Here is a 22,633-nt window from a genome sequence, read left to right as displayed (position 1 = left end):
ACATAAGTGCTATATATGTATTAGCTATTAATACTATCATTATAAATATTATTTTTCTAGGTAAATTAGTCTCTATTATGATGCTCACCCTAAATGACAGTTTTGAACCTAACACCTTTCCTCATTCCACATTGAATAAACTGTTTTAGTTTATGTAGAACTCCCTAAGGACAGAGAACATGTGTTATTTAATTTCTATCACCAGCCTATTGCATACTTCCAGGTATCTAACACAAAACAAATGCTCAAAACAATGTGTGTGAAATTGAACCAAACTGTAAAGTCCATGGATTCTGTAATGATACTGGCAATGATAAAAGGAGAATGTGAGACCATCCTTTTAAGAGGCATTCATGGAGACATTGGGTTTTTTTTAAACAAATGAAAAAAGGAAAACCTAGGCTCATAGCATAAAAGGTTTAATGATTATAAAGTAATTATTCCTCTGGAGTTGAAAAAAATAACTATCTTTAACACACACCTATAGTATATTACATACATGAAAAAGCCCTGGGTTTTCTTTATGCATTACTGTAACCATTCCTTAATAAACTCGGGGGTTTTCCAGCATAAGCAATAGGAACAAAAAAGATACCAAGTTTCCCCAAAAACAAGACCTCGCTGAACAATCAGCTCTAATGCGTCTTTTGGAGCAAAAATTAAGACCCAGTCCTATATTATATTATATCATATCATATCATGTCATATTACATAAGACATGTCTTATTTTACTATAAGACCGGGTCTTACATTAATTTTTGCTCCAAAAGACGCATTAGGTCTTATTTTCAGGGAAACATGCTATACGCACGGATAGAGGGAGAGAAGGAGAGCATCCACGCAATCAGAATGCCATTCATTACCTTGGGTCTACATTTGGGGTACTCGTGGTCACCTGGGAGCACCTTGAAAGAAATTGGTACCCGATCAGCCCTCCGATTGGCACAGAAAGCATCCCAGACAGCTCGATGGACAGCATTATAAACCACATCCAGGCCAGTAAGAGTAACAAAAGCCATAGGCCGACAACATAATTCCACAGGGAAGTCCCACTGTGTTGGGCTCATGTTCAAGGCGTTAAGAAAAACCTGAAATACAAAGGTTAATACATTCATAACTAAATTCTTTAAAGTCCATATCCATAGTTAATATATGAAACTCCACCATTTAGAAAAATTACAAAATGGTAAAAAGACTTTGAAGTGTCTGCAAACTATCAAGCTAATACAAAAGATGAAAAAGGAAAACTTTAATTTCTAATTTGACCTACTATTGCTTCTCGGCCTTTAGGCTAAGATCAAGTCTAATTTGACCTACTGAAATTTATTATTGTTATTGCATTTATAAAAGAAGTCTTTCACATTACAAAGGTTGTAGTCAACTTTAAGACAAATCAGTACTTTCATTAACATCTCAAAATGCGCACAGAAATTTGGGATGAGCAGACCAAGAAAGCATGATCAAATTAAAATAGGTCTCATGACCTACTTCAGCTATAAAGAAAAATAATTACTGACTTAGATATACAATAAAGTAAAAAGTCTCTAATTTCTCTGTAATTGCTAACATCTAATTTCTGAATTCCTGGGATATTTTTTTAAATACTATGCTAATTATCTAAATAGAATCGGCCCTCCGTATCTGAGGGCTTCATATCTGCAGAGTCAACCAACTGCAGATTGAAAATACTATTGGGGAAAAAAGAAAAAATTCCAGAAAATTCCAAAAAAGTAAAACTTGAATTTGCCAGGCACCAGGTACTACGTTGAATCCACGTGAATGAGGTGATATGTATGCACCCCCTGCTGTATCCTATGTGCATTCTCTAGCAGTCACACTAAAAACATAGAAACAGGTGGAATTAGTTTTAATAATATTCTATTTAACCAATATATCCAAAATATTATCATGTCAACATTAATATAAAAGCTATTAAACAGATATTTTACTTTTTTTGGTACTAAGTTTTCAAAATCCGGTGTGTATTGGACACTCCCAGCACATTTCAGTTCAGGTTACCCTATTTCAAAGGCTCAACAGCCACATATGGTTACTGGCCACCGTATAGGACAGCACCGCTCTAAAGTATCATAATTCTGTTCCAAAACAATGACCTTATGAAACTGAATCAGAAATTCTTCCCGCCATCTACCGTAAAAGCTTTGGCACTTGGAATGTTGGTGCTCATTCTGCAGCAAAGGGATGGGAATGGCAAGGGACAGGTACAGAGACTGCATGGATCCCCACTGGCAGCCTGGAAGAACTGTCTTCTGGAAGAAGCCAATGAACCAACTAACCCAATGACGACATGGAAGGAGGTGGAGTGCAAGGGAAGTAATCTGGAAGCTGGCATGCAAGATAATAAACGTCTTGGAAAGGATGACATACAGCAAAGAAAGCTGACCTAATCAAAGGGGGACATAAAAAATTACGTGGTCACTGTTTTTTAATGAACGGAAGTTCGGTGTAGAGAGGATCTAAGGCTAGTTAGGAGAAGATTCAAGTAAGTTCCACTACAAAACGGTCCAAATAGGAACGACAGTTTGGGGCCTGGATGATGGGAAAAAAAAAAAAAAAAAAAAAAAGCTGATGTTGATGTGAAGCAACAACCGACTTAAAAAAGGCCACCGTCCCGGGGTCGCAGAATTCTGTCCTAGTAGCTACCATGAAAGGCAGAGAAAACAACGCCGTAACCCTATGTTCCTCCTCTCCTCCCCTTTCCCCCTTAAACCTGGAGTCCCTAGAAATAGGTACGTTTTTTTCTTTAGGAGCTAAAAAGGAAATGCCAAAATTGCACCCGCAGACGCCTCAGGAAACGCAGGCCCCCCAAATCAGCATTGTTAAGAGCTCTTGCCTGGTCCTGCAGGTCTCCCGACCCAGACTCACCCAGGCCGCACGCCCTGGGCCCGCTGCAGTTGTGGCCGGTCGCCCTCAGCCACCGGAGGCAGAGGGGATGCAGTCCTATCCGGTCCCTACCGACACAGCCTCAAAGCCCGTTCCAGCAAGCCAGACTTCCCAGTATCCACCGGCGTAGGCACAGGAAGTAATTTCTAGGCTTGAGTGACAGCGCTCTACACCAATCGCTCTCCCGGAACTTTACGCTACTCCACAAAACGTGAGGAAGACGCTCCGTTTCCTAGAGGAGCAAGAGTTGGGGGCGGAGAGACAAGGAGCCAATAGAAGAAGCGAGACGGATGAGGAGGCGGAGCCTTTCTCGTTACCGCCCCGTTTTCTCGTCCCAGACGCTTACGCGCCCCACCTGCGGCGACCCCCGGCTCCGAGCTCTTACCGCCGGATCCGCAGCTTTGCGCTGCGGGAGGGTAGGGAGTACGCGTGACTCTCGTCTGCGGTGCAAAGGGTGAGCCTCCAGCCGCTGAGAGTGCGGGACGAGGACGCCCCGGCCTCGGGGTCACTGCTCGCGCTTTCTCTCAGTCGCGGACGCAGATCGTGCAGGAGGCGCCCTGCGACCGGCTCGATGAGTGCCAACGAGGACCAGGAGGTGGGTCCCCGGCACTGGACGCCCCTTCCCCCGCCCAGGCGCGGTGCTCCACGCCGAGGGAGGGCGACTGACGGGCAGCCGCGCACGTGCCCTTGTCCCCACCCCTACAGCACACAGCCCGCTGGGCTGCCCCACGTCGCCCGGGGCGTTCGCCCGCCGCTGCCCCCCGCGCCGCGCGGGCTTAGATGTTGTAGACTCCGAGGTCTGCCCAGGTCTCCTTCATAACAAGAATGAGTGTCCCTGGTCCGCATCCCGGGGCACTTGGCTCGCCTCAAATCCCGTGCGTTCGTGTAGCACTTGTGAACCGAGTTGTGCTGGTTGGAAGGTGATCGCCTTTACATTTCAAACCTCCTTGGCTTGTAGGGAGAAAGTTAACTGAATTTCTGATGGAGGAGAGTGATGACACGCGTGGCTCGGATGCGTGGCCGTGTTGTTTGGTGGAATCATTTATCCATCTGATAGTTGTCCGGTGGATACGAAATCTGTTTTGGGGGGGCAGGCAGGTACCCAAGTTGGAGGGGCTGCTACCGTGTCGCCTCTGGGTGAGCGTCCTGATTTTGTCGTGTGTGCCGATGACGGGAAGAGCACGAAGGTGACGCAGTGTTCCTCGGGGCTGCGCGGCGGGAGGTTCGGGGCGAGAACCCGAGTCTCCACGAGGAGTCGTAGTTGAGAATACATTGCTTGAAACATTGTACGTGATCGATGTAATAGAATCTCTGGACTGGAAGTTCCCTTTAAAGGGCCCAAAGCCAACAAGGGAGTTATCTGTATCCCTTCTCAAATATTCTTGCCAGGTGAGTGTCTCAGCCGAGACCTGAACAGTTCTTACTGAGCATCGTGGAGCACGTGAGTGTAATGTTTCTCAAAGTTTGGCCCACGGACCATTGGCCATTAGATCATTTGGGTGGTTAGAGAAACAGATGCTTGCCCTCTACCGCACGTCTACCGTACGCAACGCAAACTCCTGTGGTCGGGCCCAGGGGTCTGTCTCCATGTTAACAAGAAAATTCCATTGTCACACATGACTGACTGTCAGGTCTTTGTACACGGGTTTTCTGCCCAATTGTTCAAACTACTTTTATACTAAGTGGTGCCTTTCAGCTTTTCTCCATGTCCATTCTTTTTAATTCTTCTGCAATCATGTGTCTCTGGACGAATTATAAGTTTACTTACGTCCTGTTTTTAAAATTGGGGCATTACAGTTCTCTGCAGTTAGGTTAACGTGCTTTATGCAAAGCAGTGTCTTTCACCCTCTGCTTGTGTGTTTAGGTATCTAAGGACAAGTTCTCCTCCTGACACTATAAAGTTTCATCTTGTTAGATTGTTTCCCAAGGACCTTTTGGGTTCTTGTTGTGCCACCCGCAGGATTCACTGTCCTGTCAAATTGTCCTCTACAAACTTAGCAAGTCTGCCTGCAACTTTTGTTCCTGTCCAGGTCATTAATTAAAATATGGGAAAGGAGTAAGGACAGAAGGAGTAGCACGATATTTTGAGTAAATCTGTTCCGATCTAATTTTCTCAGTTATTCTTAAATCCAGTTTGAATTCCTGTTTTTGTTTTTCTCTAAAAGTAGCAACAGAAACCTGTAAAGTCTTGCTGGAGTCCAGGTAGACTGTTTCGTACCTTTCCCTAATGTACCGATCAAGTTACTGCCTCTCAAGATCAGTTGTTTACATTACATATATCTTGTTTTTCATATACTTACTAGGTCTTAGGAACTACTTTCTCTCCCAGGTCCTCACAAACTATTTCTTTAATAATCTATTCAAAAATTTTGTCCACATAGATCAAATCCACTTCTCTTTAGTTCGTAGAATTCATTACATGCATTTTTTTGGATACTAAAATATGTACCCACATGTAGTCTTTCTTTGCTTCTCTTCTCAAGTATTCATCAGTAATCACACTGATTGAGTCTTCTCATTCTCATAAGCCCACAATGTTCTAAATAATATTTCCAGATAAGCATTATTACTTACATTTTCTCTTGCAGGCGTTTTTCCCATCCTGGGTAGATCTTTGTCAACTATTTTCTATCATTGTTTCAAAGTTCTTTTTATTGCCCTTAAGTGTTTTTTCAAGTTTTATATCATTCTATGGGAAGAATTACAAATGTAAATCATATATATAAGTGATAGTCTTTCATGTTCTTTTTGTACGCAGGCTACTTTTTAACAGAATGATAAAGGGCATATGCTCTAGAGTTGCTTTAAACCTAATCTTATTTTACCCTGGTAAGAAGGAGAAAATTATAAGATCTTCACAGGATTGATGTGAGAATTAAGTGAGATAATAACTGTAAAATGCTAAGCAGTGCCTGGCACAGTTTTGAAGTAGGTATTAGTATTATTGTGATTTTTGGTATATCCACGTATATTATAAATATCTAAAGCCATATAAGCTAATAAAGTTTTAACTAGTTGAGTGGGCCTGAATCAAAAACTAAAGACTGTTGATAATCCATTTATACCACTAAACAAAACTTATTTATTTCTTTCAGATGGAACTGGAAGCATTACGTTCCATATATGAAGGAGATGAAAGTTTCCGGGAATTAAGTCCAGTTTCATTTCAATATAGGGTAAGACATGGTATGAGTGGGAGCACTTACTACTTTGCTAGAAAAGATTCAAGGTTGCTAAAAATGCTGATTTTCTTTTTTAAATCTAGTGGTTTGACTTTATTATGTCTTTGGATTTTCTGAAGCATTTAAATGAAATACATCACCATGACATCAACTATTTTTAAATTTTGAAAATATAATTTAGAAACTTTTAAAAACTATGATAAAATTGTTTTATCGTACCAGAATTATAAAATGTCAGAAATGAAAAAAGCTTATGAATTATTTTTACCTTCTATTCTTAAACATAAACTCTCAGTCATAACTGCCCAAGCTCCTACAGCTGATATTGATAAATATTATGATGAAAATCCAGATCTCTATTCCAAGTCTAGTATTATTTTTACTACCCTATGATATAGTCAAGGAAAGTTGATTTTTCTTAATTCTGTATTATTAATATATGTTCATATTTTTACATATATGAACTGTCAGTTTGACAGTTCATTTACATAAATGAACTTTCATTTTAGAGAAAAACTGACAGTTTTTCTGATGATAGTCAGAAAAACTGTCAGTTTTTCTCTAAAATGAAAGTTGCTTATAACTGTTTTCATCATGAAACAGTACCAGTATTTTATTTCGTAAATACATAATATAAACCAGTATTTTATTTCGTAAATACATAATATAAACCATTTATCCAAATGATTACAAGTAATAGTGGCATAGGAAAGTTTTTTTAAAAAGATTTATGGTTATTAACATCACCGTTTCAAATAAATGCTCTTCTCAATTCCCTTTTAAGCTCAACCATCCTCACACCATCTCCATGTATGTAACGACAAAGAAACTTAGTGGCCAAAGTTAAGAATGGAGTTAAGTCCTGGGCCTTTCCTTCTATTTGAGTCTCTCTGCCTCCCCAGACTTCCCCAACCACTGTCCCCTCCCCCTAGCAAATGGGAGATTGAGCTTCCCCTATACTTTCCTAAATGTCTGGTTAACAACAGCAGTTATTTACTGAGCACAGTATGCAGGCTGCTGTAGGACATGTGTGTGTCTTACAGGATGGACACTGATGTGACTCATGGATTTTGGGGGAATGAAAACATGAGATTCAGAGATGGTGTGTTGAGAGAGGACCTGGGCCACAGTGTGGCTGTGTCCTAGTCACACCCCACAGACTAGTTTAGTCCTAAATGATTCTCCCCTTTCAGTTCGTTCTTCAGCTTCCCACTTACACTTAGGTCCTCCCACAGACTACCAGTTAGCTGTCTGAAACACATAATTTGCAATCCCACTCCTTTATCAAGGTTTCTCCACGTTTCTCTTGTCTGCAGAATGAGGATTAAATTCCTTAGCTTAACATTCAAGGCCCTTTTGTTTGGTTCAAACTGCCTCCAAACTTTCCCAGCCACTGCCCTCCATCAGACATAATGGCTTGTTAAGTATTTCCTTGCATGTTTTCTAATACTCTGCCTTGGGACCCATCATTTCCTCTTCCCCTTACCTCTCATCCATCATCCATCCTCCTTCTCCTTAAATACCTATCTCAAGCCTCCTGTGTGACATATTTGGGTCATGTCTCCTATCTCTCCCCTAACTTCAAAGCAGAATTGACCATGCCCCATTTCTTCATACTTTGTTCTGTCACAGTTGAACTTTTAGTCATCCTACAGTTTAGCGATTTATGTGAATGTTTGTCTTCCTAGGAGACAGGGATGGTCCTGTCTCTGTCCCTTTGGTACCTAGCACAATGTGAGGATTGTGGCAGTTGTTTCTACATGCACATTGAGGAAGGACAGCGATTCCATAAAGCCAGTAACTTCTATTACTTTTCAGTTATCTTTCTATTTAAAGTATGAGCATAAATCGATGACAACCATTATGCAGCTGATCAAATTACATAGGTTTAGCAACAGATCCCTAAGTTTATTTGATATGATTTCTAAGCTTTCCCTTATGTTGGTAGTTGGGTAAGATTGAGGGTGAGGGGATGGAAATAAAAAATGAGTCCTCAGGAAATAAAGGTGGATCAAGTAACAATTTGGGGTAAAAAAAATGTTTAAATCATATTGCTCTTGTTTTAAAATAAATATTTTTTAAAAGAAGCACACGTACTAAAAATATTATAGCATAGCCCTATTCAAGTATCAGATGCTGATTCATGAGTCATTCCATAGTTTTATCACAAAAATCGTCATTTTGCGACCACCAATGTAATGATTGTTTCAGACTAGGGTCGTTAATAGATGCTAGAGCCTTTGGGTGAAAAGTTACTGAGAAACAAGATACACACAGGTTTGTACTATCACCCCACAGATTACCTCTTAATTACAAAATGAAAAAGATACCTTTACATTGAAGAAATCTGGAGAATATTACCTTTACCAAGTAATCAAACAAGGTGTCAATTCCAGAATATCACACATGCCACCTTATACGTTGCTCTGAGAATATGCCACATCCCCTATGTAGTATCTTCACCGAAATCATTTAATCTGAATCCAAACAGAGGAAACAAGCAGTCCTGATCTGGGGACATGATAAAAGAAAACTGGCCTAAAGGTTTTTGGTCATAAAGGACATTTAAAAGGCACAGCGAGGACTGAAGACTGTTCTAAATTAAAGCAGAATAAAGAGATTTGACAACAACATAGAATCCATGATCCTTGGTGATTATGGATTTGTGGTTTGAGGAGATGGTTTATTAAAGGACACTTCAGAGATGCTTGGGGAACTTTTAATATGGATTGTGAATTAGATCATACTTTTGTATCAGTGTTAAATTTCTTTGGTATGATAATGGCATTGTGGTTATTTTATTGTTAGGATATTTTACTCGTAAATATTTAAGGAAATTTTATGATGTCTGCAATTTACGTTCAAATGGTTCAAAAAAACCAAGGAGTCACACACATTGTGGGAGGGGGGTTGGTTCCAGAGTGGAGAGAAAGATAGAGAAAGTAGATGGAGTGAAAGGTATTTAGTAGGTAAGATACATGTCCATGAGTGTTCATTGTTCTACTTCAGTTTCTGTGTAAGATTAAAGTTTTTCAAAACAAAAAGTTGGGCAGAGCAAAAGAAACAAAAAAGACATTTCTAAATTATTTAGGTAAAGAGGGTCCAAAGGCACAAACTTCCAATTAGAAATAGATCCTGGGGATGTAAGGTATAGCCTGGTGACTATAGTTAGTTAATATACTGTAGTAGTAGTTAATGATACTGTAGTTATATAGTAGTATAAATACTGTATTGCGTATTTGAAAGTTGCTAAGAGAGTAGATCTTAATAGTCCTCATAACAGGAAAAAACGTTGTAACTGAACCAAATATTTTTCAGATTTATTTGATCTCATCAGAAAGCTATTAACTAGACTTTCTGTGTCGGTCATTTCACAGTATATACAAATATAGAATCACTATGTTGTACATAGGAAACTAATGTTATGTGTCAATTATACCTTAATTAAAAAAAATAAATATAAAAAATTATTCAGGAATTTCTGTCCTGCCTGTGGTGTTACTTTTCCTTATCTGCTTGCCTTTGCATTTTTTTCTCTAAATTTTTTATTTCATTCTTTTAGTCTCTTGGAATTGTGCTAACGCATATCAGTTTACTTATACTTAATGCCTCTTATGATTTGGCAATTGGAGAACTTAAGACAAAGATGAGATGTTTCAAGTTTGTGGATTATTATTTTTGTCCATCCTCTTCTTGTTCCACACAGTTGATGTTTTATCTTTATCTTCAGAAAACTTTGATGAAAGAACTGTCTATAAGACAGTCTTGGTACTGGAAAAAGCTGGAGGGCTGGTCAGAGAGAAGGGCCATGGACGTCAGCAAAAGCTGTTAGACCAGGAATGAGTCAGACTATATTGTGCCCACCCCCTGCTCAGTCTTAGCCTGTACCCGAGCTTTTCAAATGATGGTATTTCTGACATTGGAAAGAATTCATCGTCTTAAAGCTCATAATTTACTATTCTGTCTTTACATCACTTTTTACAAGCCTAAGATTTCCCTTTTCTTCAGATAGGTGAAAATGGTGATCCCAAAGCCTTCTTAATAGAGATTTCCTGGACAGAAACATATCCCCAGACACCTCCAATTATATCTATGAACGCTTTTTTTAACAACACCATGTGAGTAGTGTTTCGTTTTCTTTCTTTTTCTTCTTCTTTTTTTTTTTTTTGACACTCTCTTACTTGGTCTTAGCAATGTGTTTCTTGTGCGTTGTAGCTCCTCGGCTGTAAAGCAGAGCATATTAGCCAAGCTACAGGAAGCAGTGGAAGTGAATCTCGGCACTGCTATGACCTACACGTTATTTGAATATGCCAAGGACAACAAAGAGCAGTTCATGGAGAATCACCACCCCGTTAATTCTACGGTGAGTGTGCTGCTTGTTTTTGCCAGATTTCTTTGATGTTTTGATTTTACTGTTACTAATTAATTTTTGCTAGTTATTATTTTTTTAAAATTGGAAGGAGACTTTGTGTTACAAAGTAAGTTACATCTGAGTATGAACAGTCAATTCTAGATTTCTTAGTTTCTATGTAACTTTAAAAATTAAAGTATACTCTTTAGATTTTATCCTTCCTATAAGACTAAAATACTTCATGTGCCCACCAGAACTGAGATATCGTAGAACCAAATATTTTTCAGATTTATTTGATCTCATCAGAAAGCTCAGATAGAGGACTTCTTATTGAGAGCTAAAATACATCGGAAATGATTTTCTTTATGAGGATTGTTTAACTGTAAATAATCTTGCCACAGTTCAGTTTGAAGGTGTTGCGGTTTAAGGAGACTTTATTAAATAGGAAAAATACATTACTTTTTTCTAGAATTATTTAAGGAAATAATCATCCTTTATGACCATAAGCATCTATGTATTAGACCCCTTTGCACCAAGTCCTGCACTGAAAGACTTTCAGTGATCAGTATTGAGTTTTGTCTTATGAACCAAGCTGTAAGCTTTTTTTTACCCTTTATTTATTCATTCGTTGTGTTTTCCCCACTAGAAAGTAAGCTCAGTGAAGGTGGGACCTTACCTGTCTTACTGACTATACCCCCAGAGTCTATGTCAGTGCCTGTAGTAGGGATGGATAGATATTTAATGAGTGAGGAATGACAGGTGACGTCTCTCCATCAGTCTGAGTAACATGGAGATGATTCTGTTGTTATCATTAGTCATGATTATATGTACACTCAAGATGCATTTTTACTATTTACCGTAAATACTGGTAACTGCTTTCATCAATCCAATTTACATTCTTCCCACTCTTCTCCCTCCCTTGCACAAATTTAGTTATTCTCCAGTGTGCGTTTTAAAAAACGATAGTGTTTTTCTTCTGCCAGCAGGAGTGGCTGCATGGGGTGATGGGTGCGCTGCGCTCGGGGTATTTGTGGTCTGTGAGGAGATGATCAGAAGGAAAGGGGTGGTCTGGAGGCCAGCTGCAAGGGCTCCTCAGATCCACTTTTGGGAACGGGTAAAAGAGTCATGGAAACTCCCACCAAGCCACCAGTGAGATTAAGAAATTCTTGGAAATCCAGCTGCCCATCACAGTTGATGTCCAAAGCAGCCAGTTCTGTATTCATGAAGGTTAGGAACTCAGTCTGGGAGAGACTGCATTTGTTCCCGTCCTTTCCAGCGTCTTCTGGAAAACAGCAGAGACTCGATGCACCGCTGGGTCTCTGTAGGGTCGGGCATTTTTGCCGTGGTGTAATGGAGCGAGGCTGAAAGGCTGGAAGCAGGAGTGGTGCAGGGAGCCGCAAGCTGTACGCCTTTGACAGCAAAGGTCGTGTCTTCTACTTGAGCGGTTCTGACTTCCCCATCCGCAGGGAGCCCAGAAGAACACTGAGAGGCAGCTGGAGACGCAGTGAGGGTGGGAGCTAAGCTCATGGACTGTGGGCCACATACCACATGGGTTCAGATTGTCACTGCACCACTTACTGGGTGACTGGCAAGTTTCTAACCTTACTATGCTAGTGTCTTCATGTGTAAAATGGCAGTTAGAAGAGTGTTTACCTTATAAGATTACAGTAAGGACCAAATAAGTGATGCATGTACAACATTCATAGCAATGCTTGTATCGAGTAAGCATTTTAAATTTTGTCTATTATAAACTGTGCCTACATGGACCCAAATATTTTAAAGTTTGTTGTTGTTGTTGTTTTCATCAGGGAACCAGGGTAATCTAGGTAGGCACATGAGATTTTTCTAAAGACATATTTAAATTTCCAAATAATAGCAAATAAACTAAATTGTAAAATTACCTTGGAACTTCAGAGCTTCAGTGTAATACTGGTGTCAGATGTTCTTTCTCAGGGACCTGGTTATAACAATTGCACTAGTGTTATGTTGTTCAGTGCAAACTTCTAGAAGAGTGAAACCAGTAATGTGCTAAGGTCCCATGAACCTGTAAATGGATATAACAGTATGGGATTCGTTTACTTTACAAATATAAAAATGATTAACACATTTTAGGATGTAGCCATATTTAGTGTAATTCCGTAAGTTTTAAGTCATGAGTCTAAGAATTTTTTTCCTTTTTTCTAGACATCCATAAGCAATATAATCTCAGTTGAAACTCCCAATTTAGCCCCATCAAGTAAGAAAAAAGACAAAAAAGAACAACTTTCAAAAGCCCAGAAGCGTAAGCTGGCAGATAAAACAGGTTTGTGCTAGTTTTTTTCCTTTTATAACAAATAAATGTGCTTTTTATTGCAATATGGGTGCTTAACAAGCATGTTTACATTTAGAAGATTGGTCTGTACTCTTTATTCTTGGGACATTTGGATCAGAGACTGTCTTATCACAGATGTGTATGAAAATATTTCCTACTATTTTACCACAAGAGAGAACCATTTGCGAAGAAGATAGATGAGTGGCAAATAACCATAAATGAGTCTTGAATCTGTGGAACATTAGATAGCATACAAATGTGTGTCCTACTTGTACCCTGTCTGATATGTTGAGAATTTTCCTATTTGTTTACTTCTATGGCAGATATATGTATTATTAAAGTATTTTTGAAATATAGCTTTCATATTAAATGAAGTCCGGTATGCCATTAAATCTTAGCACAATAAATAATGTTTTTGTCTGTAGTTGACCTATTTATACAACAACAATAAAATTTAAGAATAAAATTCCTGTGTATCCTAAACCAGTCATTTGGTATAGACCTTTAGAAGAGTATTATAAACTCTAGCTCATATCAACAATAATATTTTATCCCTTTATTTAACCTGAAAATTTGCAAATCAATATCAATCTGTAAACGCCTTTTTCCCTGTTGATGAGAACATTACCATGTATGCATATATACATTTATATACATATACACAGTGTGTATGTATATACTTAGGACTACATGTGTGTGTTATTGATGTGAGGTTACAAGCTCCCCTTTATTGAGAAGAACTGACCCTTTTTCTTTGATGAGGAGGCTTAAAATAATGCCCTTTCTTTTATAAATGTTGGTAGTTTTTGGTTGTCTATGTTTTGTTTAATATCTGTGGCAGAATAAAAAGATAGCAACCTTGTGTTGGCCTTCAAAGTACATTTTTGCAAATGAAATGATTTGTGAAATAAAAAATCTGGGAATCCATTATACCTAATGTCAAAGCAGCATTAAAGTACAGTATAAACAACTGAAGCAGTAAATTGTTAGCCATTACAGTCTGTTTTCTAGAGTTTTGTTTCATCTCTTTTTGGACTGTTTAGCATCTATGTCAGTTCATTATCTGTTGTTTTCATACATAACAGCCTGTGATCATTCCCTTTTATTAATATCTCCCTACCTCTGTCTCCTAGACGATGCCCACCTAAAAGTCATTATCTTCCTATAATTGTGGTATAGGAGTTTGTGACGTGGAGCTTGCATTCTAAATAGAACTTAAATGGGACAGTCATGGATGGCGCTGTGGATAAGTTTTAGTTACCAAAATTGGAGATCCACCTCCATGCCCCTGTAATCAGTAATTAGTGGGATAAGATACTTATTCTCATAAGAAGAAAAAAACCATTAGCACGTAAAATTGAGCTCCAGTAAAATTGCTTCTCTTCTATAATAATCACGGGTTAGTTTCTGTTTCCCTTGCTGTAAAATTAATGTACTTGTTTTCAGTACAGATTTTCAAAGTATAAAGGAAATCAAGCCATATTAAATTGAAAAAATTTTAGATTGTATTTATTAAACTACTCTAAATTGGAATCGATTAAAAGAATGAAATCACTTTGTAAACTATAAATTCTTATATAAGAGTTGAACTTGTTTTCAAGCACTCCCAACAGATTAAAGCCCTGTTTAAAATACATTGGATTAAATAATGAATATTTTATTTCAGAGTACAGCAGTTAATAAATGAGTTGACCAGGCTTCCTCTTAGTCTTGAAGCCAAACATTTGTTTATAAGGCCTTGCTTCTAGTGTGAAACACTAACTCATGAAACAGTAAACTAACACAGCTTCTTACTTAAGCAGTGAGCTTTTATAAAGTAGTAAAATCTTTCATGCAAGTGCATGAAACTAGTAAGTTGATCAGTTTGCCTGTCATTACCAACTCACCTCCATATGTTTTCCTTGATGTCAGGTTTTGTCTTGAATGGAAATAGGGGAATGTCAAATGGGTAGACCTGAAATACTCGGCAAGTATCCCCAGGGGAACAGTGCTTTCAATTCATAATCATGATAGACTATTTTTTTCAACTCAGTCATATGTAATCTAAATTTTTATAGATTTGTTGTGCATAATAGTATGTAAATCTTATTTATTAGTACATTAATTAAATTACTGCTTGGTCTTAAAAATAAAGTTACCATTATTTTATCCCTTAGACCACAAAGGAGAACTTCCTCGAGGATGGAACTGGGTTGATGTGGTGAAGGTATATCATATTTATATTCTAGTCTTCAAAAAATTGTTATAATTATTGCCATCAAATAATGAAATTTATATCTTCCATTTTCTCCCCCCTCAACCTTTGGATTTCATGGGAATGTCTGTTTACTTTTTTACATTCAGCATGTAAGTATTTTTGAAATATCTTTCACATTCTTCTCTTCCCTATACCCTCAGTTTTAGATTTTCTTTCTTTTTTTGATAATGGAAAATCTGTGACTAAGTTATAACTACAATAAAATATGACTGCTTATGTAAGTACATCTTAAGAATGGACATGTTTAAATATGACTCTTAGTGATAATATGGAAATTGAAGAAATCACAGAAAGAAATGCTTTGATTTCTTAGTAGAAATTAACACAATTAATTCTCTTTGTAGAACTTAATGAATAAGTTTTGCATACCAATTAGTGCCACTACTGCTTTGAGAAGTAATTAATATGATCCCAGAATAGTTCAAGATTAGGATTTTAGTGAAGACCTACAAATATGGGTAATTTAAATTCATCTGTTTGGGCCATGGGCTGCCTTTTCTATAGGAACTATTTAAAATAATCTTTGTGCTTCTAGACTCTAGTACAAAAGTAATTACTTGGGAGTGGGGAGCAATGAGCTACAATTGGAATAAAGAAACAGTACTTCTCTCCTTGTGCAAGATGTATGTCTGTGTGGGTGAAGGTTCTCTAGTATTCTTTTACTCGGGACCCCTCCACTGATGCTTGATTGATAGTTCATGTTGTACTAGGTGTCCCCATGGGTATCTCACCAGCTAAGTCTGTTCTCACCTTAAAATGCTCCATGCTCCAGAGTGAGCTGGTTCCTAAATCAGAAGGAGAATCATCTTTTCAGAGCAGCAGGTCCCAGCTGTTAGTGAGAAGAAAAAGAATCTGATTAAACTAAAGGTGATAGTGCTTCTCCTTCCCTGGCTCCAGAAGTTTTCTGTTTATTTTTAAGGCGTCCTTGTTAATATAAATTAGAATTTTCAAGCTGTAAAAGAATGTAAAATTTAAATAATCCCGTACTCTTGGGAGATGGGAGAAGATGTTTTGAAGAGGGAGGTTACCACCTAGACACGGTTTGGACTCAGAATTCCATTACTCTAAGCTAGTGGTTTCCACTTGGGAGGTCATGGAGACCCGCTCAGAGGGTCTGCAAGGTCAAAACCACCTGCATCATAATAGTAAGGTGCTGTTTGCCTTTTTTACTCGTTCTCTCACAAGTGTCCAGAGACATTTATAGAGGCTGCATAACACGAGATGACACCATCACTAACATTCTTCTATCAGAACGCTAATAGAATGTGTGCTTTTATGTTCTTGCATTTTCCAGAATTTTCTAAGGTAGTATGTAGGTTTAGGATCTAAGTATGTGCATTTTCTATTAACTCCGTTTGTTCTTAGGGCTTGTGCTGTGTTCTTGTAGCTGTCTTCCATTATACCTGCCTTACTATAGAAACAGATTAGTGAGAACCTAGCTGTCTTCTATTGAGCAAAATAATACAGAGATTTGCAAAAATGTAAATTCACATTAGGTTTTGTTTGTTTTAGAAAATGTGTGTTTTATTTTAAAAATGTTATTAAGTTGACATGAGTTTATTGTTATTTTTACATGAATTAAATTTCTGTTTTAATGTCAAAGGTAGTAGACATATAACCTACATTTAAAAAAAAAAATTCTTTAGTATCCTCAATATTTAAGTGTGAAAAGAGATCCTGGGGCCAAAATATTTGAGAAGCACTACGCTCAGCAGTTTTTACTCTTCACAGTTTCCCACATTTTCTGGGGTTCTTAGGGTTTGGGTTCTACAGGGATTTCTTAGTGGCCGGGTCTTTATTCCAGTCAGAGTTGCCTTTGTATTCTTTGGTAATTTTATCTAACCCCCCTACCACCCAATTTGCCAACTCCTGCTATAGATTTTTATCAAAACAATTGCAGTTTAAGATTTTTATCACATTTTCAAAGCTGTACTTTAAGAATTGTCGACTAAGATAATAAATCTTAACTTTTTTTACAGGAAAATTTTTAGAAATTAAAATATTTCATTGTTTGTAATAAAAGACAAAAATAGAAGCTATCATTCATTTTACAAATGGTGCCTTTTGTATCTTCTTGCTTCCAGTTTATTTTTTGGAAAGCTTCAAGGGATTTTTTCCCCCCTTTGTTTTGTTGGGGTTATACTTGTAAAGAATCGTTTTTGAAGTATAGTTACATATGGTGAAAGCTGGAGGTGGTTGAAGTTACTGGAACCTTGTTGTCTGCTCTAGTAATGTTTACTTTTGATACTAAGTGAAATAAATGAACACATAATATGAGAGCTTAAACTTGTTGAATATTTCTTTTATGTTTTTTTATAGTTAAGCAAAACTGGCTCTAAAGATGATGAATAGTACTTGGAATTTGAGACAAGGAAAGAACATCCTTTAAAAAGTAAACTGGGTTCAAAATTTTTCACTACTCTTTTATGGCATTGAGGTGGCTTTTTATAAAACAATTTTTGTATGTTTCTTATGTAAAAAATGTTTTAAGCTGAAAGTTCATGAAGAGATTTGGTTGTATTATTTTCACAAACTTGCCTTAATAAAAGGTGAAAATGTTACTGTTTGGTATACTTTCTGAAACCTGGTGAGCTTTGTCAATGGACGAATAAGGAGAATAATAAATAATCAGTGTTAATTTATATATCTCATTCTAGTGGATGTGATTTTTCTTTTTTAAGAAGTATGAAGCCCTTTTCAAATTCTCGTCCCAATGGAGCAGAATACCGAGTGAACAATTATTCTGCAGCATGACCCATATTAATAGGCTTTTTGTCTTAATAAAGTCATCTCTTCTTTCTCTTAATTACTGAAGTATAAATTGCTTCAGAGAAATTTAAATACTAGTATTTGAACTTTACACATAATAGTCTTTGTTCCTTTTTATTGTTCAAGGTGAACTGTTGAATAAATGAGTATCTGTTTATACTTTTTTCTTGGTTTGGGTCACCATGTTTGATGATGAAAGCTTTCAGTGGTATGTGGAATAGGAGAATATAAAAACAAATCTGCCAAATACATTAGAAAGCATCTGAATAGAAGTGCTGGTTCCTATTTGAAACATTTCTCTTTGCTGCATATACCAAGATAAAAGTAAAAGATGCCTTAATATTTAATTTTTGTATTGTTGGAGACAATGATTTTTAATAAATTTCTATTTATCTGCTTTTGTGTATCTTTAGTTGTTTGGTAACTGAGGTCTTCTAAATGATTTAACATAAAACCACATTTCAAGTTTTGTTTCTTTTCAAGTATTCAGTTGTATTTCTCAACCCGAGCAACTTTGCAATAGTGGACATAGAAGTATTTCAAATGCTGAAATGTAGCACATGCTTGATTTATTTTTTTAATCATTAATAGAGGAAACTATTAGTGCATTTTTACCAGGGAGTTATTGATGTTTATGTGCGATTTACAGTGATTCTGTATATCCTCTCCAGCTTTAAGAACACTTAGAAGTACTACTGTGGTGTCTGGAAAGATAGATCACTGATTGGTTCCTCAGTTATACCTGTGCAGCTTGGGTCTGAGTTTTTAGAGAACAATTAACTTTTAAAGAAGTTTCCGTAGCATAAGAGCAATTTGAGTTGTATCCAGGGTTTCTACTGGGTTAACATTGGCTTCAGTTAAATTGTTTGAATTATAAAGTAAGTATAATTATGGTGAAGAAATATAATCTCACTTTTAAAAGTTGAATCGCATTTTATTTCTTGAATTAATGTGATACAGAAACATTAAAATTCAGGGCCACTGATATATGCTGACTTTTTTTGGGGGGTTGTGTGTGTAGGTTTTGTTGTGTTAATTTGCTTGTTTTTTTAAAGAAAAAGACTGCTACGTCTGCTAGTGGAAGAAAATACTTTGTTTTGCTCTGAATATTCTGAAATTGTTCAGGCTTGTCATGGTTTATACATTACAAAGAATGATGCTAATAAAATGCCAATGAACTATTTTTAATCTTTATATAAAATGTACAAACTTCGGGAGGTGATGGTGGCAATGGTGCCTCTTACTGCCTTATGTAAAACACTTGAACATTCTCTCATCAATATTACCATCACCTTTGTAACACTCCCAAGTATATTTTCTCAGTCTGTTTACTTAAAATTGTACGGAATGACATAATCAATAAGCAATAAAATCTGAGTTACACACAGCGATTTTTCTACATGTTTTATTTCAAATGACCTGAAAGCATTGTTGATTTATAAATCTGTATAGTATTATGGTGTAAGATGTACCCTCCTACCAGAAACTGTTCAGAATGCGGGATTAAAAAATATTTTTTAAATGAGCTGACAAGAAGGTAAGGGATACCAGAGTCTACAAGATTAAATGAAAGTTGGAACCTAGAAATTAAGGACAGCTTTAGTTTTCAAGCTTCAGGAGGCCCAGAAAACAGTAGATGAAGTCCAGGATTAGCCCAGAGTAAGGAGTCATACACACCTGCGCAGGCACACACACATACACACACAACATGTGAGGCTAAGACCTGTCCCCCAATGAGGGCCCTGAGGAAAAGTTCTGTCTTGAATTTTTGTTGTTGATGGAAGGGAAAAATGTAAATATACACACACATACTCTCCTGACAACTTATAACATATTAACCTCTCACTTGGATTTCAGCCCAAATTCCTCCCCATGTGGGTCATCTTGAAAAAAAAAACAACACTAAAAAAACCTCAAGCCAGGATTTTAGTTTAAAGTGGTGCCAAGTGGGTAGAGCCTCTGGGCAACGTAGAAATGACCACCAATCTCTGGAAGAACCCACCCCCAAAGAAGCCCCTTATATAGCGTGCGTAGAACGTATACTCACAGTGAAAAACCACAGTACACAGAAGCAAGGCACTGAGAGAGCCTGTTGAAAAGAAATGTAGGGGAATAAGAGCCTCAAGGATATATTGGTATTACACAGACTCTTAAGTATTCTGAAGAAATTGAGTAAGGAACAAGAAACAAAATTATCAAGCAGATTTGGAAAAGAACCAAATAGAACTTCTCAAAAAAGTAATTGAAATTAAAGTCATAGCTGAAGATAGTATTGCTTGCAAAGTGTATAAATATTCTGTGGAATGAAATCGCTACTAAACTTTGGATTTTGGATTTTCTCTTTTTGATTGTAACATTAGCATCTCAGTCCTTCCATGTCATTTCTTCATAGGCCCCAACATTTTAGACTAGTTGGGTGATTCAAGCCTTCACAAAGCTATGCTTGATACTATAGATGTACCCACCCTGGACCTTATTTCAAAAGAGAACAATTAGCACAGAATTGGTCAGTGTATCCACAGGGCAGTCTAGGGTAGCTTTAAAAAAATCATGCTATGTAATAAGATTTTTTTTTGCCATTGGATATTTCACAAAGTATTTGTGAACAGAACAAGAGGCATCATCTGGTAGGGATTATCTGGTAATCTATGATTCTGAATTTCAGTGTTTTCAATTATGTGACAGAATAATAAGGAAATGATGTATGTATGATCTAAAGTATTTTTCAAACTGCAGTTCATGATCCATTAGTGAAGGAATTATTGGAGGGACTTTACCAACAATTATCTTAGTGGAATGGAAGAGAAGAGAAATGAACAGAAAATACTGGTGTATCCTACATGTTGTAAGGGTATTTATGTGTGTATATGTGTGGGTACTATGTAAAATTGATTTCTTAAAGTGAGTAATGGCGAAAGAGTTTGAAAGCCATTGATGAGAGTATACAAAAGATGGAACAAATTTTATAGGAAGACTTAATTTTTAAAAAGACTACGTGCTGTTCAAAGTGCTAAGAACATTAACTTGGTTGTAGCATTATTCCTAAAGACCAATTAAGTAAAGCAAACACTGTGTAGTATAATGGGAGAGGAGCAAAACGTTTGATTTAGAGTAGGATCTTTCAGTAACTACATTTGTAATAATGAAAATTCTTGGATGACAATTTTGGCTTATATAATGGCTGAAGAGAACATATAAGAGCTGATGCCTGAATAAATAAATAATTTTAATAACTTTAATTTCTGTGTCCTTTTCTGTGGCTTCTACAAAGATTTGGCCTGTTGGGATACTATTCCTGATATTTTAAGCAACTATGCCCACTTCAAAAGAGAATACAATTTAGAAAAGGAGGAAACTTCACAGGAGAGAAAAATGCAGAGGAAAACATTTTGCTTCATAATTAAGTGGTTAGAAGTTAATCTTGAAAGTTTTAATATTAGGACAATTTTTAGGCTACAGAAAGAGATAAGGAGAAAGGTTTTCATTTAATATGTAGAATTACAGAAGACAAGCCTTACTATGTGTGGACTGAAGACTTTTATCTGCTCCATCACCTCATTCTGCTGCTCCTGCTGCAGGGTGAAACTGCATCCTTGTTTTTACAAAGAACAGTAGGTATTCTGAATCACTATCACCTCATCGGTGAAGGAACATACTAGGGTTTGGATCCTTGTATCCTAGACAGTGTTAATCCCTCTGAGGTTTCAGTGCAAGCAAACACTATTAATTTCTACATTCTCTTCACTGTGTATTCTGTATTCTTAAAATCACTTGTTTTCTAATTCTATCCAATGTGATTTTTTTTAAACACAAAAGTGAAAGAAATTAATGTCTGTTGAAACCTATTCCACCTTGGTTCTATTTCTCTAAAGATCACTGAATCTAGAATTGATCAGTTTGCCATTTCACTTGATAAATGCTGAATACACTAAATATTTCTTACATTCCAGGGGCTGCTCCAAGATAGTTTTAAATTGATGGATGTTAGTTATTTAAAATCTTCATGACAGAAATCATGGAGTTGGGTTATAAGAATGTCTATCCATCTTCTAAAAGAAAAGCTTAGCTCCCATTACACGCTGACAAACGCCCGTCTGTTAAATTTTTCCTTTCGTTTCCAAATTTTTCTTTTGTATATCAATGTTTTTAAATTCCTTCTTCATTTTTTATTTTTATCAAAGTCATACGTATGTGTAGTTTTAGAAGTCAAATATTTATACATGGCTTTTAATGTAAAAAGATCATTTTCTCTGCCACACACCTACCAATTCCCACCCCACATAGGTAACTGCTTTCAACAATTTTTAGCTTAAACTGGCCCACAAAACCCTGGTCTGTGGTCTGCTGCCGTGTGTGGCCTCAGCTGCTGACTCTCCAGCATGTTCCTGCCTTACAGCCTTAGCTCTGGGTCTTACCTCCGCCTGGGACTCTCCCTCAGATGGTTAACTCACTCGCCTTCAGATCTTTGCTCCAAGTCTGTTTTTCACTCTGAAAGGGAAAGCCTCTAGAGAGAGTATTTTTGCCCCAGCCTTATTGATATATAATTGACATATAACACTGTGTACGTTTAATGTGATGATTTAATACACTTATTGTGAAATGATTATCTCAATATGATTAGTTAACATCTCCATCACCTCACATAATTACTTTGTGGTGAGGACATTTGGGATCTACTCTCTTAGCGACTTTCAAGTATATAATATAGTGTTGTTCATTGTAGTTACTATGTTGTACATTAAATCCCCAGAACTTATAGCTGGAAGTTTGCACCCTTTGACCAACATCTATCTCTCCATTTCCCCCACCAGTTGGGAACCCCTGGCAGCCACCAATCTGTTTTTTTGTGTCTATGAGTT

At 37.1% G+C, this 22,633-nt stretch overlaps 2 protein-coding genes across 9 annotated transcripts in view; one reads left to right on the top strand and one right to left on the bottom strand.

Moving 5' to 3' along the window:
* The window catches only part of TRAPPC11 (trafficking protein particle complex subunit 11), a 43,138-nt gene extending 40,106 nt beyond the window's left edge, over positions 1-3,032 (bottom strand). Inside the window, exons 1-2 of one of the 2 annotated variants that reach the window (XM_081046775.1) lie at positions 2,855-3,032; positions 864-1,088 (exon numbers count right to left, since the gene is read on the bottom strand). In XM_081046775.1, the coding sequence (XP_080902901.1) occupies positions 864-1,067 (204 nt within the window). In that variant the 5' untranslated portion in view covers positions 1,068-1,088; positions 2,855-3,032. The remainder of the gene's footprint in view (positions 1-863; positions 1,089-2,854) is intronic. The other variant, XM_081046774.1, reaches the window with a different exon arrangement.
* A 169-nt stretch (positions 3,033-3,201) lies between these two features.
* On the top strand, positions 3,202-19,161 carry RWDD4 (RWD domain containing 4). 7 transcript variants are annotated; one of them, XM_081046772.1, is made up of 7 exons: positions 3,202-3,499; positions 6,000-6,080; positions 10,095-10,204; positions 10,302-10,449; positions 12,622-12,739; positions 14,905-14,954; positions 17,325-19,161. In XM_081046772.1, the coding sequence occupies exons 1-7, from the start codon at positions 3,476-3,478 to the stop codon at positions 17,355-17,357; spliced, it is 564 nt and encodes a 187-aa protein (XP_080902898.1). In that variant the 5' UTR covers positions 3,202-3,475; the 3' UTR covers positions 17,358-19,161. The 7 variants fall into 7 exon arrangements, 5 of the variants coding, with proteins under 5 accessions (XP_080902898.1, XP_080902896.1, XP_080902899.1 ...); XR_013993233.1 differs by having other exon boundaries at positions 3,264-3,499; positions 14,905-15,094; positions 17,325-17,420; XM_081046770.1 differs by lacking the exon at positions 17,325-19,161 and adding an exon at positions 15,092-15,295 and having other exon boundaries at positions 3,264-3,499.
* Positions 19,162-22,633: the final 3,472 nt, after the last annotated feature.

Source organism: Rhinolophus hipposideros, assembly GCF_964194185.1.
Source record: "Rhinolophus hipposideros genome assembly, chromosome: 4".
Taxonomy (NCBI): Eukaryota; Metazoa; Chordata; class Mammalia; order Chiroptera; family Rhinolophidae; genus Rhinolophus; species Rhinolophus hipposideros.
Note: the sequence above shows the minus strand (reverse complement) of the source record. Positions and strands in the feature narration are given on the sequence as shown.

Bases quoted from the DNA above. Each gene is read 5' to 3' on its own strand.
- RWDD4 (XM_081046769.1), top strand. From the start codon at position 3,476: ATGAGTGCCAACGAGGACCAGGAG. The intron at 10,205-10,277 runs GTGAGTAGTGTT...ACTTGGTCTTAG, and splicing joins GCTTTTTTTAACAACACCAT to CAATGTGTTTCTTGTGCGTT. The intron at 12,740-14,904 runs GTTTGTGCTAGT...TTTATCCCTTAG, and splicing joins TAAGCTGGCAGATAAAACAG to ACCACAAAGGAGAACTTCCT.